We start from the raw sequence: 15345 nt of genomic DNA, 5'->3' as shown, positions 1-15345 counted from the left end.
CTTAATTATCTCATGACCATCTCCACCTCTCCAGTGAGACTAGAAAGTTACCATCGACTTCCATCTTGACAGTTTCAATGGCTTCATCTAGTTGTCTTTATTTGCTCTCTTTTCATCTTGGTAGTGGTGGCCACTGCTCCTTCTCTACACTCTCTTGGTCTCCCCTCATTCCTACACTGACACCTCTTACCCACTCTTTAACATCGACATGTGTGCCATTCCTCCTCGGCCCTATTAAATTAATTGATTTCAAACTCATGGCTTTCCATATCTTGGCATGACTTTGCTTATGAACTTCAGATTCATATTCTCACTCACTTAATGAACTCCTTCCCTTTGATGTCTTACAGAAACTTATATTAAAAAGCATGCATCCATCCCCATTACCCACATCTTCATACAACTATGTTCTGTAGCTAATACAAATATATCTCTACTACTGAACTGTATTATTTTTCTAGAAACTCATGCATTGCACTTATCTTTGAGATCCCAGAACTTAGCCTAGTGTCTGGCATGAAATAGACCCTCAATAAATATTTGATGATTGAATGACTTAATGATGGAATGTTAAAAATATGTAATTGATACCATGCTTAAGAAATGCAGTAATGTAATTTCAAGGGGAGTGTAGAACCTTTGGTTGTAAATAAAAACCTCCTCTTGACTAACTATGCCCAACCTCTAATAACCCCCACATTTCTTTCTAAGTTGTCTTTGATGTACCTCAGACTTCTTACAAGGTCGGTGCTAGAGGATTTTGTTATTTGATTCATGTTTCCAAGGGATGCCAGAATGCAGGTAGACTGTGAGATATAGTTAGAAATTTGTGTAGAGCTCTTAGTCATATATCAAAGTGAGGCACAATTCTCAGTGGGTGGCGATATTTGTATCAGGTGCGTAGCTAGTGATATGAGTCAAGTAAGCAAGTCTGCCCACGAGCTTTAATGGATCTGAGGTCTGGCAGTTCTTCCACTAAAGATTAAAGCAACTGACAAAGACAAATTGCTAGCCAAACTTTCTTCTCATTTTCCCTATGAATTATTAAGCTCAACATACTTCCAATCCAGATAGCTGGTGCTAGAAAGTTCTCTTAAATCAAGGACCAAATCTTAACTCAGTCTAGTTAGCTAGACTGGCCTCTTTCACTTCTGTGACATCAGTAAAACCCTGTGTCCCTAGAGCTAGATTTCTTTTCTCCTCTGTGGCACACAGTTGCTGAGGGCTAATGTTTAAGAAATGATTTAACGGTTCTTGGAACCAGTTTACTTTGGGAAGGAGGAAAGACTGAACACGGCAAAGCTGCACTGAAGCAAGCTGCAGCTGCTTAATTAAATAGAGGGAGAGAAGAAAAGAGAATCCCTCCTCCCGTTCAGTGTTGTGCTGTCTATTCCTATGGTTGCCCATACCGAATTTACAAATCAAAGTCACGGTCTTAAAAATATAAAATCATTAACTCTTAGCGTTGTTACCCAAGGGGTAATTATCTCTTGGTGCCCACTCGCATTCCCCGTCTGTGACTTGGATAATAATAATAGGCCCTTCAAATAAAATGAAATACATCCGAGCAGCCCTTGGCAAAGTCAGAAAGCACTCAAGGACCTTGTGCTGAATGAATCAATGGCAAGCTCTAAATGGCCCATGACTGTGTTAACTTTGGGCAGACAAGCAGAGGAAGACGGGGGCTCTCCTTTTCAGAAGAACCCATCATCCTACTTTCCATGGACGTCTAGGAAGGAGTGTCAGAGTTTGCTGTGGCTTCCGTATGAGCTGTCGCTGTATTTCATGCTCAGATATTCCTTAGCATCAAATACCATGCTTATAACAGCCCACTGAGATAGCTGTCATTATTTTCCTAACGTCACACATGCAAGTGACAAATCTGAGCTTACTCACTCAGCTTGACAGAATTCAGATTTTCTGTCCACCATAACTATGCATTCTGCCAAAAGGCTTCTCTAATTCCTGTTCCTGGGCATCTTCTTTTCACCTGGGACTGATCAAGTTCGCAAAATCCTGCAAGTGTTGGCTTGCTGCTGGAGATCTGTGCGCTCTCTTCGCCTCTTCATTGTGACTTTTGTTGGCATCTGCCTTTAACTTTGATACCCTCTCCTTATTGTAGAAACAGATTAATGCTGTCATGCCCCTTCAACAAGAACGTTACAGGAGAGGATCTCAGAGGAGGTGTCCTGAGTGGAAAATGAAGACAAACAGGAGCTAGATGGTAGTTTTAGAGCACGGTACAGGTGGGAAGATGAATGAGAGGAGAGAAGCAGGCACAAGGGGAAGTTGGCCCTGGAACAGCGTGACTTTGCATTGTGTGGGTTTACTTAGATGTGAATTATATATATAAAAACCTGCGCTGTTTTCCATCTTCAATTGGGAGTCGGAGGCTGCAGAGGGCAGACTCTCGCATTCGTTGATCTGTGCCATTTTATATAGGGCACTTGAATGTCTGCCCATTTTGGCATCCACTGGAAATGCTGGAACAAATTCCCCATACTGAGACACAACTCAAGTTTTGGGGGAATCAAAAGTTTTATGTGGATTTTCAACAGCTTGGAGTTCAATGTTTCTAATCCCTGAGTTGTTCAAGGGTCAACTCTAGTTCCAAGGGATTAGAATATAGAAATAAGCGCATTTCGATAAACTGTGTAGCTGTATAAATCACATTATAAGAAGGAGGTTTAGTTAGGTGAAATGAAATAGGAAAGGGAATTAAGGTATTTGGATGTATCAAAGGATGCTGCTATTTGGAATTTATATAACTTACAGACATCCTCGGAAATGCCATTTCCAAATTGTCATGGAAGAACAGACTTTCAAAGGATAATTTTTAAAAAGGAGAAGCAAATAGAATGATAGCCATGACGATCAACCTTACCAACTTGCAGGAGTTAGAACTCAGTGTTGTGCTGCTGTTCCCCACCTGAATACTGATGTCACCAAAACAACTCACAAGTTCAAGAGATTGTCAGGAGGGGCCGGTGTGTGTGGTAAAAGGTATTATTTTGATTCTTCAGCTAAACTGTGCAAGGGGACAGCAATCTTCCTTTATATTTCAGTAAGTAATACTTACTTTGGAAGCCAACACTTGCAGGATTTTGCGAACTTGATCAGTCCCAGGTGAAAAGAAGACGTCCAGGAACAGGAATTAGAGAAGCCTTTTAGCAGAATGCATAGTTATGGTGGACAGAAAATCTGAGTTCTGTCAAGCTGAGTGAGTAAGCTCAGATTTGTCACTTGCATGTGTGACGTTAGGAAAATAATGACAGCTATCTCAGTGGGCTGTTATAAGCATGGTATTTGATGCTAAGGAATGTCTGAGCATGACAGTGACAGCTCATACGGAAGCCACAGCAAACTCTGACACTCCTTCCTAGACGTCCATGGAATGTAGGATGATGGGTTCTTCTGAAAAGAAGAACCGCCTTCCTCTGCTTGTCTGCCCAAAGTAAGTATTTCCAGGTAGAAAATAATTGAACAGCATTAGCGCTATCAGAAACCAAAGTAGAGGAATTAGAGAGTGTTCGCTAACAAGGTATGGGTCCGTGGATGTGTGTTAAATAAATTTCGACCTTGTGTTAAACTAGATAGGGACTATTTCAACCTGGCAAAGATGTCACCTGCATATTCTATTAATGTACTCATGTATCCAGTTTTTCTTCCTAAAACAATTCTTCAAAATATCTCCATGTGGCCCAGGCCGGTTGGCTCAGCAGTAGAGCGTCGGCCTGGCGTGCGGGGAACCCGGGTTCGATTCCCGGCCAGGGCACATAGGAGAAGCGCCCGTTTGCTTCTCCACCCCCCCTCCTTCCTCTCTATCTCTCTCTTCCCCTCCTGCAGCCAAGGCTCCATTGGAGCAAAGATGGCCCGGGCACTGGGGATGGCTCCTTGGCCTCTGCCCCAGGCGCTAGAGTGGCTCTGGTTGCAGCAGAGCGACGCCCCGGAGGGACAGAGCATCGCCCCCTGGTGGGCAGAGCGTTGCCCCTGGTGGGCGTGCCGGGTGGATCCCAGTTGGGAGCATGCAGGAGTCTGTCTGACTGTCTCTCCCTGTTTCCAGCTTCAGAAAAATACACACACACACACACACAAAAATCTTCATGTATTCAGTTTCTTTCCCCTAATCTCTACCTTCTCATGTAAATAATCAAACATATTGTTTTGGAGAATGTCACATTCCATAGGATAAGCTTAGAAACTGTCAGCCCTGAGCTCGTCAGTGCAGATGGCAGGCTTTACCAGGTTGAAAGCGCAGCAACAGGGAGAAGGACAGCGTTTCTCCAGGTCTTGGAAAGTAGCCAGGTGAACACGTCCAGCCCTCGCATTTGCTGACATGCGTTTTGCTGGGGTGCGTTATCTGCTCTATCCTACACCTTCGTTCAAAATTGGATTCTTTTTTTTTTTTCTACCAGCCTAGCTAAGGGGATCAATTACCAGTCAGATATTTCCTTTTCTATTGCTGATTCTAAAGGTGATACCTTGAGCAAATACAAAGTCACTTACTGTGGACGGTGACATTAACTTGCCGTTTTCACTGATGGCCGCCATTCATTTCTGCGGGATGCTGAATAGTCAGATGTTTGTCCTTAATTGATGAATTCGTTGGGAAGGCTGAGAAATTAAGTTTCTATAAGGATCACTTCAGTGCTCATTCCGGAAATTTTCTGGCTGAAATTTGCTAGAGAGACTGCCTCAGCTATCCTGATTGGCAAGAAGAAGCACAGGGGACAGTGGCAGGGCCTGCCTCAATGACAGGGGTGTCACTGGAAGCGAACATCACCCCTTCCCATGAACACAGTCATCCCCAGAACTGTCATTCATTTCCAATGGTTAAAAGAAAAGAGGACTCTCTACGTTTCAAGTTTTTTGTTAATAGAAAAATAGAATCATACAGAGAACTATCCTATTTTGGATTTTACTCCCAATCCAGAAGTAAAAAGTGTATGGGCAGGCACTCCCCAAGGGGAGGGGATGCTAAGATGTGCAGTTTTTATGGCCACACTCTCTTCACACAACAAACGAGTGTTTGTTTGTTGGTAGCCTAAAACCTCACACACGTAAGCTCTAATCTGTAGAGAAATACGATGAAAGGTAGTTCGTGCGAACAGAAGTCATACAACTGTTTGGGTGAAGGTCCCTCAGACAGAATGATGACAGTGGAGGGGACCAGGCCAGTCAATCAACTCAGATAACTTGACTGGAAATGAATGTGTGATCAAAGACGCTGCTGGAACCCTTGCTGCTCTCTCAATGAGGATATAGTATTTCTGAGAGACGAGTGATAGCAGAAACACAATTAAAGCATTTGTATTTTATATAGAAAGAGACCTCCCTGGCAGAGTGTCCTCATCTTACAGCCGCCCAAACGCAGTCTAGTGAGCTCTCGCCAGCAGGCAGGAAGCAGCATGAGGAACGTGGGTGTGTTGGGGACAGAACCCGGTCTGCCCTGCTCCCCAGTGACGGAACACACACGTGTGACCAAAGGACAATGGCTGCAATGGGGGAACGTGGGTGTGTCGGGGACAGAACCCGGCCTGCCCTGCTCCCCAGTGACGGAATACACACGTGTGACCAAAGGACAATGGCTGCAATGGGGGAACGTGGGTGTGTCGGGGACAGAACCCAGCTACCCTGCTCCCCAGTGACGGAATACACACATGTGACCAAAGGACAATGGCTGCAATGGGGGAACGTGGGTGTGTCGGGGACAGAACCCAGCTACCCTGCTCCCCAGTGACGGAATACACACGTGTGACCAAAGGACAATGGCTGCAATGGGGGAACGGGGGTGTGTCGGGGACAGAACCCAGCTACCCTGCTCCCCAGTGACGGAATACACACGTGTGACCAAAGGACAATGGCTGCAATGGGGGAACGGGGGTGTGTCGGGGACAGAACCCAGCTACCCTGCTCCCCAGTGACGGAATACACACGTGTGACCAAAGGACAATGGCTGCAATGGGGGAACGGGTGTGTGTCGGGGACAGAACCCAGCTACCCTGCTCCCCAGTGACGGAATACACACGTGTGACCAAAGGACAATGGCTGCAATGGGGGAACGGGGGTGTGTCGGGGACAGAACCCAGCTACCCTGCTCCCCAGTAACGGAATACACACGTGTGACCAAAGGACAATGGCTGCAATGGGGGAACGGGGGTGTGTCGGGGACAGAACCCGGTCTGCCCTGCTCCCCAGTGACAGAACCCAGTCTGCCCTGCTCCCCAGTGACGGAACCCGGTCTGCCCTGCTCCCCAGTGACGGAATACACATGTGTGGCCAAAGGACAATGGCTGCAATGGAATCTGCCTTTAATCCAAACCTTGTGTGGATCATGAGTCTTTCAAACTGCATTTTCCAAACCATGGGGCTGCAAGCAGAGATGCTTTCACTGGGAAGTCCTTGTGGGAGAGGAAGATACCGAGCCTTCACCCATCACACGCCTGCGCTAGTGCGCTAACACACTGAGCCTAAAGGATATGAACGGGATACAGTGGAGATTACTACATTTTTGGTTTATTCCCATTTGCATAAAAGTGGTGTGGCTTTTTATCTCCTCTATGAAAATTATACTGCTGAACTAATGTTATCAGGGCAGGTGTATACTCTTTTATTTATTTTATTTATTTATTTACTCAGTGGGAGGAGGGGAGGCAGAGACAGACTCTTGCATGTGCCCTGACTGGGACCCACCTGGCAAGCCCACTAGGGAGCAATGCTCTGCCCATCAGGGATGTTGCTCCATTGCTTAGCAACCGAGCTCTTCTTAGCACCAGAGGCAGAGGCTATGGAGCCATTCTCAGTGCCCAGGACCAACTTGCTCCAATAAAGCCATGGCTGCAGGAGGGGAGGAAGAGAAAGAGAGAGAAGCAAGAGGGAGGATTGGTAGAGAAGCAGATGGGCACTTCTCCTGTGTGCCCTGACTGGAAGTCGAACCTGGGACATCCACATGCCAGGCTGATGCTCTACCACTGAGCCAGCTGGCCAGGGCCACTCTTTTATATTTAATTGATGGATTTATATTTTAACTGATAAATTTCTATTTGTTAATAAAATTCAACCACCTATCTCCCAACATATGCATGCACGTGCCATGCACACACACACACACACACACACACACACACACTGAGTCCTCCTTGGGATGGATGCCATGTATTCCTAGGACAGCTGGCTAAGTGTAAGGTGCAGGCAGTGGCCATGGAGCTCAACCACAGGAGCTAGTCAGCCCTAGAAGGGATTGACCCTGTGACATTGGCACCATTAACACCAGATATTAACCAACTAAACCAGACCCAGAGTCCCACATCAATGTCAGTCTCACCATCCGTCTCCTTGAATAGACCTCTTGTTGCATTCTGGAATGTAAGATAATGATGCTGGTTTCAGGTTTTGTCATGGAGGAGATTTATATACCAATAACTTGTATACAAATGTACTGCTACATTAAAGCATTAAAATCATTTTAAGTGAGCAAAAAAATAGAAAACATCAGTTTCTCATCTTTTTTCAATTAACTTTTAGGTCCCGTGGATATAACTATTTTAGCTAAATGTAATCCCTGCTTATCAAATCCATGTAAAAATGATGGCACTTGTAACAATGACCCGGTTGACTTCTATCGCTGCACCTGTCCCTATGGATTCAAGGTATGTAGAATCTGTCATAAAAGCCATGATCTGAAAATGTAGCTTTCTTTGGTGGGCCTGCCATCTCTGTTGGGCTGACTGTGACTTCATTTACACCTAACTCTACTTGGCCATTCCTTCTCCAGGGGCAGGACTGTGATGTCCCGATTCATGCATGCATCAGTAACCCGTGTAAACATGGAGGAACCTGCCACTTAAAAGAAGGAGAAAAAGATGGATTCTGGTAGGTCACTCATTAGTCTGTGTTATGTGTCTAAAGTATTGGAGCAAGAATAACTAAGTAAATATGCATTTTCCTCTTCCAAATCAAGGAACATTATTCTAAAAAGAATGCCACACATCTACTCATAAGAACAATATATCTGAGTCCCTCTCTGAGCTATTGTAGTGTAAAAACAATTAGAGATGTTACAGTATTTTCAGCTCAGGAAGCTACAAAAACCAAGAAATTCAAAAGCATGCACATGTACACATTATGATTAATCGAGTTAGATTAGGTCAAGACAAAGTAGTGTCTCCCTTATGCTAATTAATAGCCAACTAGTCTCCTACTGCAAGGCATATATTCATCTGTGGTTGGGTGTATCGCTTCTAAGACAGTGTGTAATGATACGGCATAGGTCCCACTGAAACAGAACAGCGTTTCCAAGCCCCAATATGAGTAGACAACCATGCTGTGAACATTTTTAATCTGGGGTTATTTAATCACACGGTACAATTACTTCAGATGTACTTCATGAATTATGAAATGGGGTTCTTATAATGACACTAATAATTTCACATAAGAATGCTAATGGACTACTAAAGCTTGTTAGAAATAATCACTTTTTATAATGAATAAGCTTCACTTTTGCATTCTGTTATGAAATTGTCTCTTTCATCAAGGCTTTCCAAAGGTTATTCTGATACGTATCAAGATAAAATGTACAATGTTTTACGCCACTGAAAATATTGCATTTCTTGAGACATAAAGGGACTATTCCCATTTTATAACTGCAAGGAAGACGAAATTTTAGTTTTAAATTTCTCTCCTTTGTTGCTGTTGTTCTGAGACATCAAGAATGTTACAGAGAAGGTAGTAGGTGTCATAATTTTTTAAAAATCAGAACCAGTTCCTCCTCACTGATGAGCAAAGAGGCATGAATTATTTTTTAGCACGCAACTTGAGATGAAGTAAACTTTGCTTGTGTTTGAGACCTGCAAATATACCGGAGCTGTTGATTTATAGGACCATGGCGGGGTGGCATTTGCCATCTTGCAACTAGCATTAATTTCTTTTTCAAATTTTTTTCTGATTTGGAAGATAGTACCTTAAATTGATGCTTACAATGTATAATTTAAAGACATTTTAAAAATCAACTTTTTGTAATTAAACATTCTGTAATTGGTGAGTGTATTTAGGTTTTTTCTTCAATATTTAGACCACATGGTTTTAAAATGTTGGGGTTTTGTTGTTGTTGTTGTCATTCGTTTGTCTCTTTTTCCTTTTTTGCCCTTTGGCATTCAGGTGTATTTGTGCTGATGGGTTTGAAGGAGAACATTGTGAAATCAACATTGATGACTGCGAAGATAATGACTGTGAGAATAATTCTACGTGCGTCGATGGGATCAATAACTACACATGCCTCTGCCCACCTGAGTACACAGGTAGGAAGAACTGGAAATGCTCGGCCATCAATCTGTGTATCTGAACACATCGTGGGCACTCTGCTGCATGTGTTTAGTAAACCATTGTGTTTTTCATTACTGGTAGGTGTTTGGGAAATTAAATGTAAAGGACAGATGGAGTTAAAGATGGTTTTAGCCAACCCAATGAACCATCCGCCAAGCTCCGCTAACCATCTTGTCATGCTAGCTAGCAAAACAAAAGGAGTTATCATGCAGAAGCTATCAGTCTCACACCTGATTGACATTCCCATACAAAGCATTTTTCCTGTGCAAACCAACCCACCCATACATATGTGAAAAGGGGCATTTCTTTAGATACATAAAATATAATTAAGCCTTTGAGAGGGTATCTATACTTGTTTCTTCACTAATGAGTATTTTCCTCTAGTAACTCATGTCCTTCAAGATAAAAGACAAGTAGGAAAATATTGAGCACCTTGAATAATCTTCTGAGACTGTTGCCTTTCTCCTGAGATTTTTGTCCCTTGGGATGATAAATCTCTAAGACTATTATTCAACCTTCTTAACCTCTTCCCCGGGTGAACCAATTTGTTGTAAAGTCAGCATCAAGTTTATAATTTGGCTATTATGTCAGAATATCTACTCTGATTTATTTTTGTGGCTGTGAATAAGAAACTTCACAATGACAATCTTGTCTTAAAAAACCACTTAGTTTTCACACTGATAGAGAAAAAGAGAAGGATATCTACTTTATCTGTAAGAAAATAAATGGAGCAGTAGATTCTGTCACTCTCTGCAAAGGTACCATTCTCATTCTGCTGCGTATTTTTTATTAATTGCATTCATTTCCATGTAATGTAATTCCTAGTTGAGAGTATCACAGGGTCCGTGTAGATGCCTAAAGTTAACTTCTCTAAACAGGAAAGATGAAATCACATCTCTATGCTTAACTGCCCCGGGGATTCATTGGGAAAGCATAGAAATTTAAGCTTTTAGGGAATACCCAAACTTTGCATTTCACTAAGTTCCCTTCTTGATGGGAAAATGCCAGTTAGAATAAATGGGGTTTGAAGCACCTGACGCCATTTAAAGTAATGTACTAAGTTTCCGGTAGAAATTTGAACACGTTGTACCCACTAGTTTCTCTATGACATATATGCAGCCCTCGGGCTCCTCAATGGGCAGAATCTGCGCGTTCTTTGACACTGTGTATTAATGAGGGGGAGCGGGTGTATTCAGTACACAGAGGTTCTGAAGCCCTTGCAGCTCCCCTGAGCATTGAGTTCTATTGGATGGGCTCATGCAGACATATCTAAGAAGCCCACTGTTGGCACTAAAATCCATTACCTAGATTTACCTAGATCAAACAGTTCCCTTTTCCCACCATTGTCCTAGTCATTCTAGAAAGAGCTTAAATCACTTAATTTTTTGAGGCCCTTTGAAACCACTATTCTCTAAGCAGGACAAATTGGACCAAAGCGTTGCAAGCCCACCTTGACTCGCGAGTGAGATCCACAGCACAGCACCCAAGAATTGGGCGGGGTCCTCTCAGTGTCGACCACCGAGGCTTGAAAGCACTGCAGTGTTTGGGTTCTTACCTGCCTTTTCTATTCTTATTTTTTTTATGATCAATTATAGAAGGGGACGGAGACTTCTGAGTTGGTTTGGAGGGTCCTTTTGCTTTGGCTTCAGATTTGCTGGGCCTTATTCCCTGTCCATTTCTTTTGCGTCTTTGACCTTTTCATCCTTCACGTTCCAAGCTCCCCTCCTGCACCTGACCCTCTTGAGCATACGTTTCCTCCACCGAAGCAATTCCGTTCACTGCCGCTTCCTCTGAGAAGTATTATGAAGTCTCATCTCTCTGTGCTAGATCTCTTTCAAACGTTTAAAAAAAAAAAACTTAACAAAACCACTTTTTTTTTTAGCCAAAATGAGACATCTATAAAAACTGCCGTGTGGGTACCTGCCAAGACTTAACTGTAAAGAGCCACTTGGTTCTCAACAAGAACTGCGAGTCGTGCAGTCTCTTTAAGCATAGCTATTGCAGATATCAGTTTGCCTTGATTTTGGCAAAGTATAAACAAAAATATGGAGCTCAATAGAAACTTAACAGCATCAAGATATTACCACTATAACTCTGGGCTGAGTCTTGTGGGCAATGAAGAGTTAGACGATTTGGCATGAGAGCAAATACCTAAACGAGGCCCTTTTGTGATTCATCTATTAACTGAAGTGTTTTTGTCCATATGTGAAGTGAGCTCATTTACAAAATATCAAACAACCATCTGCAGATTTTGAAATCAGTACCACATAGTGGCCTTAATTATAGGAAAGTATAAATTGGGCTCTAGAGTTTTATATCCTGCTCCATCCAAGTCTTCAGTTAGGGAGGAATTTTCTTATCATGTGGCCGTATTGTTTGAGATGGAAGTTCGGAGTCTGATTAATGAGCGTGAGACCTGGGAACAGAAACCCTGCTATGCTCAGGGCATAATAATAATGTTGGCATTGTTTAAAAATCATTCAAGTCACAAGTTGCTTTCTGTTTGAAGATTTTTTTTTTTTACTCCATGCCCCCAAGGCATAAATGAGAACGTGAACTCTTTTGTTGGAACAAATAAAATTTCATGGAAAAAGCTTGTAAATTATTATGGGGAAAGGTTTTACATTCGGCATCAGGGTAAGAGTCAGAATGGACACACTGTTGGCGGAGAGAATTCAGGTATTTGAAAGCAATCTGACGGGGAAGCCTTGTTGTGAAGGGCAGGTTACAACCCATGACTACAAATATTCAGAGTAAAAGGAGCAGCCCTTGCTAAATTTATTAAGTTCATTTAAGCCCTTGTGACTGGCACATCACAGTAAATAGGTATTGATTTATTAGAGGACAAAGCTATCTGCTCTTTTCTGTTGCAGGAATTAACAACATAAATTTTAAGAGTCAATATTGTTTTTTCATTATTTAAACCTTGTTATGCCCTCCCCCCCCCCCGACCCACAGTTATAAAAATTATTGTTTTCTACTTAATTCAATTCATTATCTAGTCTAGTTATATGATATATGGTTGCTGATTGCTAATACTCTCCCGACAAGGATAATTTTTGAAAAGTTTAATTCAGTATGATTTTAAATTAAAATCACTACCCTAAGGACTGAGCATGTAGGACTCCAAAATTGCTAGACAAATAATTATAAAAATGTACTCTAGGAGTTTTAATTTTAGCTTGAGAGGTTGTTTTCGATTTTTAAATCTTTTTTAAATCGTTATTATATCCTATCTCAAACCAAGGCATTTCTTGAAGGCAAATTTTTAAGGAATTCCTGAAATTATACCAGCTCAAAACCTATAAAAATGACGGTTCCAAACCCACCGGCGCTGCCACGCCAGACGCATGACGCCTTTTCTTAAATTCTCTGTGAGCTTCGGGGTTGAGCTGGGAAACGTGTGCTTTGGCGTGTCTCCTAAGAGTCAGAACCTGCTCTGCTCTGTTAAAGACCCAGTTTCTTAATCAACTCTCTTCTCCTGGGGACCACATGCAAAGATGATAGAAAAACCAATCACAATGTGACCCACAGGGTCCCTGACTGGGGCTCCATCCATACATTCAGCCAATGAAAGTTTCCATACCAGTTGGGCACATAAAGATGAGAATACATTTGGTGGAACACATTCAGAACATGTGAATGCTTCCATTTTGTACCATTATCTCTGTTTTCTCCCATCCTGCCGTGCCCACCCACACACCATTCAGTGCACGTGGTAAAAAGTTAAGGCCAGTCGGGGTAAGCCACCCAGGAGAGACGCAGATCTCTGGCTCCCTGCGATCTCACTTCCTCCATGCTTGTGTGCTTGGCCTGCCGTAGGTAAGGAACCTGAGCGTTGCTTCCCCCTGCCCCCTGCCCCTTGGCCTCCGCTGTTAAATGCTCTAGCTTCCTGTGCTCTGCTGTTGTATCGCAATGTAAAAAGTCTTTTGTCTCTTCTGTCTTTGTCGCTGCCAGCTGCTAATCTGAATGAGGTGGAAAAAGGTTAGTTGCCTTTTAAGTCTATTATGATTTTTATTTTTGTTTCCCTCTTTCTTTGAAAGCTACTTGGATTGTATGATATATATATATATATATATACATGGTAAAAGCACTGTTGAGAAACTCTGAAGTGAATATGTTGCCTCAGTCATGCAGACCCTTGACATAAGTGTAGCCAGGTCAAACACCATTAAAGGAGTATCTGAAATGCACTGTCACGATTTCTAGAAGGCTGTGAAAGAACCCTTGTGAGTGGGAAGAAGGGGTGTGGCTGAAAAGAAAGACTAGTAGTTTCTACTTTCTACTCGTCTATATGCTTTTACTCTTTTAAACAGATCATGAATACGAATTATTTATACCATGAAACATACCATGATGTACATTTAGTATATCAGATAGGGTATAGATAGAAAATTTTATTCAATATCGGGAATTTTTTTAAAAACTTCTATATCTTTAGTAATTTGGGAAATGGGAAATATTGAAAAGCATATATATGTATTAAAACATTTTGTAAAATAAATATTACAAACCCCAAGAGGTTGATTTATAGAATGACATGGTCAAATTCATACTATATAGTATGTCGTGAGTACTAGGTAGTATTTTGTAAAGCCTAAAAAGAGCCATATATAGCCTGACCAGGCAGTGGTGCAGTGGATAGAACATCAGACTGGGATGCAAAGGACCCAGGTTCGAGACCCCAAGGTCACCAGATTGAGTGCAGGCTCATCTGGTATGAGCAAAGCTCATCAGCTTGGACCCAAGGTCGCTGGCTCAAGCAAGGGATTACTCAGTCTGCTGAAGGCCCACAGTCAAGGCACATATGAGAAAGCAATCAATGAACAACTAAAGTGGCGCAACGTGCAACGAAAAACTAATGATTGATGCTTCTCATCTCTCCGTTCCTGTCTGTCTGTTCCTATCTATCCCTCTCTCTGACTCTGTCTCTGTTAAAAAAAAAAAAAAGAGCCATATCTAATCATTGACATCAGTATGGTCCACGTGGCTCCCCAAATATTATACATTAGGGCCCAGAAAAGGAAGTCCTAGAACTGATGAGGGTAGCAGGCATGTCTGAGGATGCATCACGGAACCTTTGTGAAATGTTACCTTAGAGATTCAGAATTATTACTAATAACACTCATTCCGTTGACCAAAAGTCTTCAAGTGCCAGGTGCAGGCACAGCACCCTGTAAGGAGCCTAATGTGTGCTTGTCTCGACAGTTCCCGTTGCATGTGATGCATGGGTAGAAGGAATGTAGAGCTCACATGTAGAAGGGTGTGTTATACAGCAGCTCACCTTGTCTCCTCTTGCTGAGGACTGCATTTCTTTATGTTGCATTGTTCAGGTGACTTAGTGTGTTTGATCCTTTACTGGTACCGTCTACTGAGTTAAGTTGAAAAATATGAAAATGTGTTTTCTTATTTTAAATGTAAAAATATAGCCTGGTGAATTCTCTGTGGATTAATGCATGCAGTACCATTCTTGGTCAAACGCCATCTCTCCTTTTTACAAGCACTGAAGCAATTGGTGGTCTCAGGCAGAGATGTCTGAGGTTTGGTCCTATCTCAGAAACATAATAGCAATTATTCTGTCACAGGAATATGGCCTTAAATAGCTCCATATACTCTCAGGAGCAAGCTTGGCAGTGTGATACTGTTTTAAATCACCACGTGGCTTCGTGTGTTGACTAAATTTCATACTTATGTTTATGAAAGATGTCTTTTATTTCCAAGAATCCGCTGCTGACTGAATTTGCCTTTAAAAGCAGTCAAACCATTCTCTATTCTTCAGTCCAAAACTTGACTAGAAACGAAAATTCAGGTTCTTTATAACACTGAGGGTAATTTTCTCAAATAAAAAGAAGTTCTGAAATTAGCTGACATATGGTTAATTTTTTAAATCCTCATCGATTTGAACAATGAGGAATTAAACAATAACTTGTATAGAACAATGAGAAAGCCCTTACCCAGAATACACACCTTGTAAACAGGAGTCCAGGTGCAAGCCCGTGTCTAACAGGCCCCACGGCATGTACT

The 15345-nt window shown here is 42.2% G+C and overlaps 1 protein-coding gene across 9 annotated transcripts in view; it reads left to right on the top strand.

Moving 5' to 3' along the window:
- The window catches only part of SLIT2 (slit guidance ligand 2), a 346399-nt gene that overhangs the window by 290876 nt on the left and 40178 nt on the right, over positions 1 to 15345 (top strand). For 6 of the 9 annotated variants that reach the window (XM_066279051.1, XM_066279049.1, XM_066279050.1 and 3 more), the window contains 4 exons: positions 7525 to 7649; positions 7775 to 7872; positions 9157 to 9296; positions 13279 to 13305. In XM_066279051.1, the coding sequence (XP_066135148.1) occupies positions 7525 to 7649; positions 7775 to 7872; positions 9157 to 9296; positions 13279 to 13305 (390 nt within the window). The remainder of the gene's footprint in view (positions 1 to 7524; positions 7650 to 7774; positions 7873 to 9156; positions 9297 to 13278; positions 13306 to 15345) is intronic. The other 3 variants (XM_066279054.1, XM_066279053.1, XM_066279047.1) reach the window with 1 other exon arrangement.

Source organism: Saccopteryx bilineata, chromosome 5 (assembly GCF_036850765.1).
Source record: "Saccopteryx bilineata isolate mSacBil1 chromosome 5, mSacBil1_pri_phased_curated, whole genome shotgun sequence".
Lineage (NCBI taxonomy): Eukaryota > Metazoa > Chordata > Mammalia > Chiroptera > Emballonuridae > Saccopteryx > Saccopteryx bilineata.
Note: the sequence above shows the minus strand (reverse complement) of the source record. Positions and strands in the feature narration are given on the sequence as shown.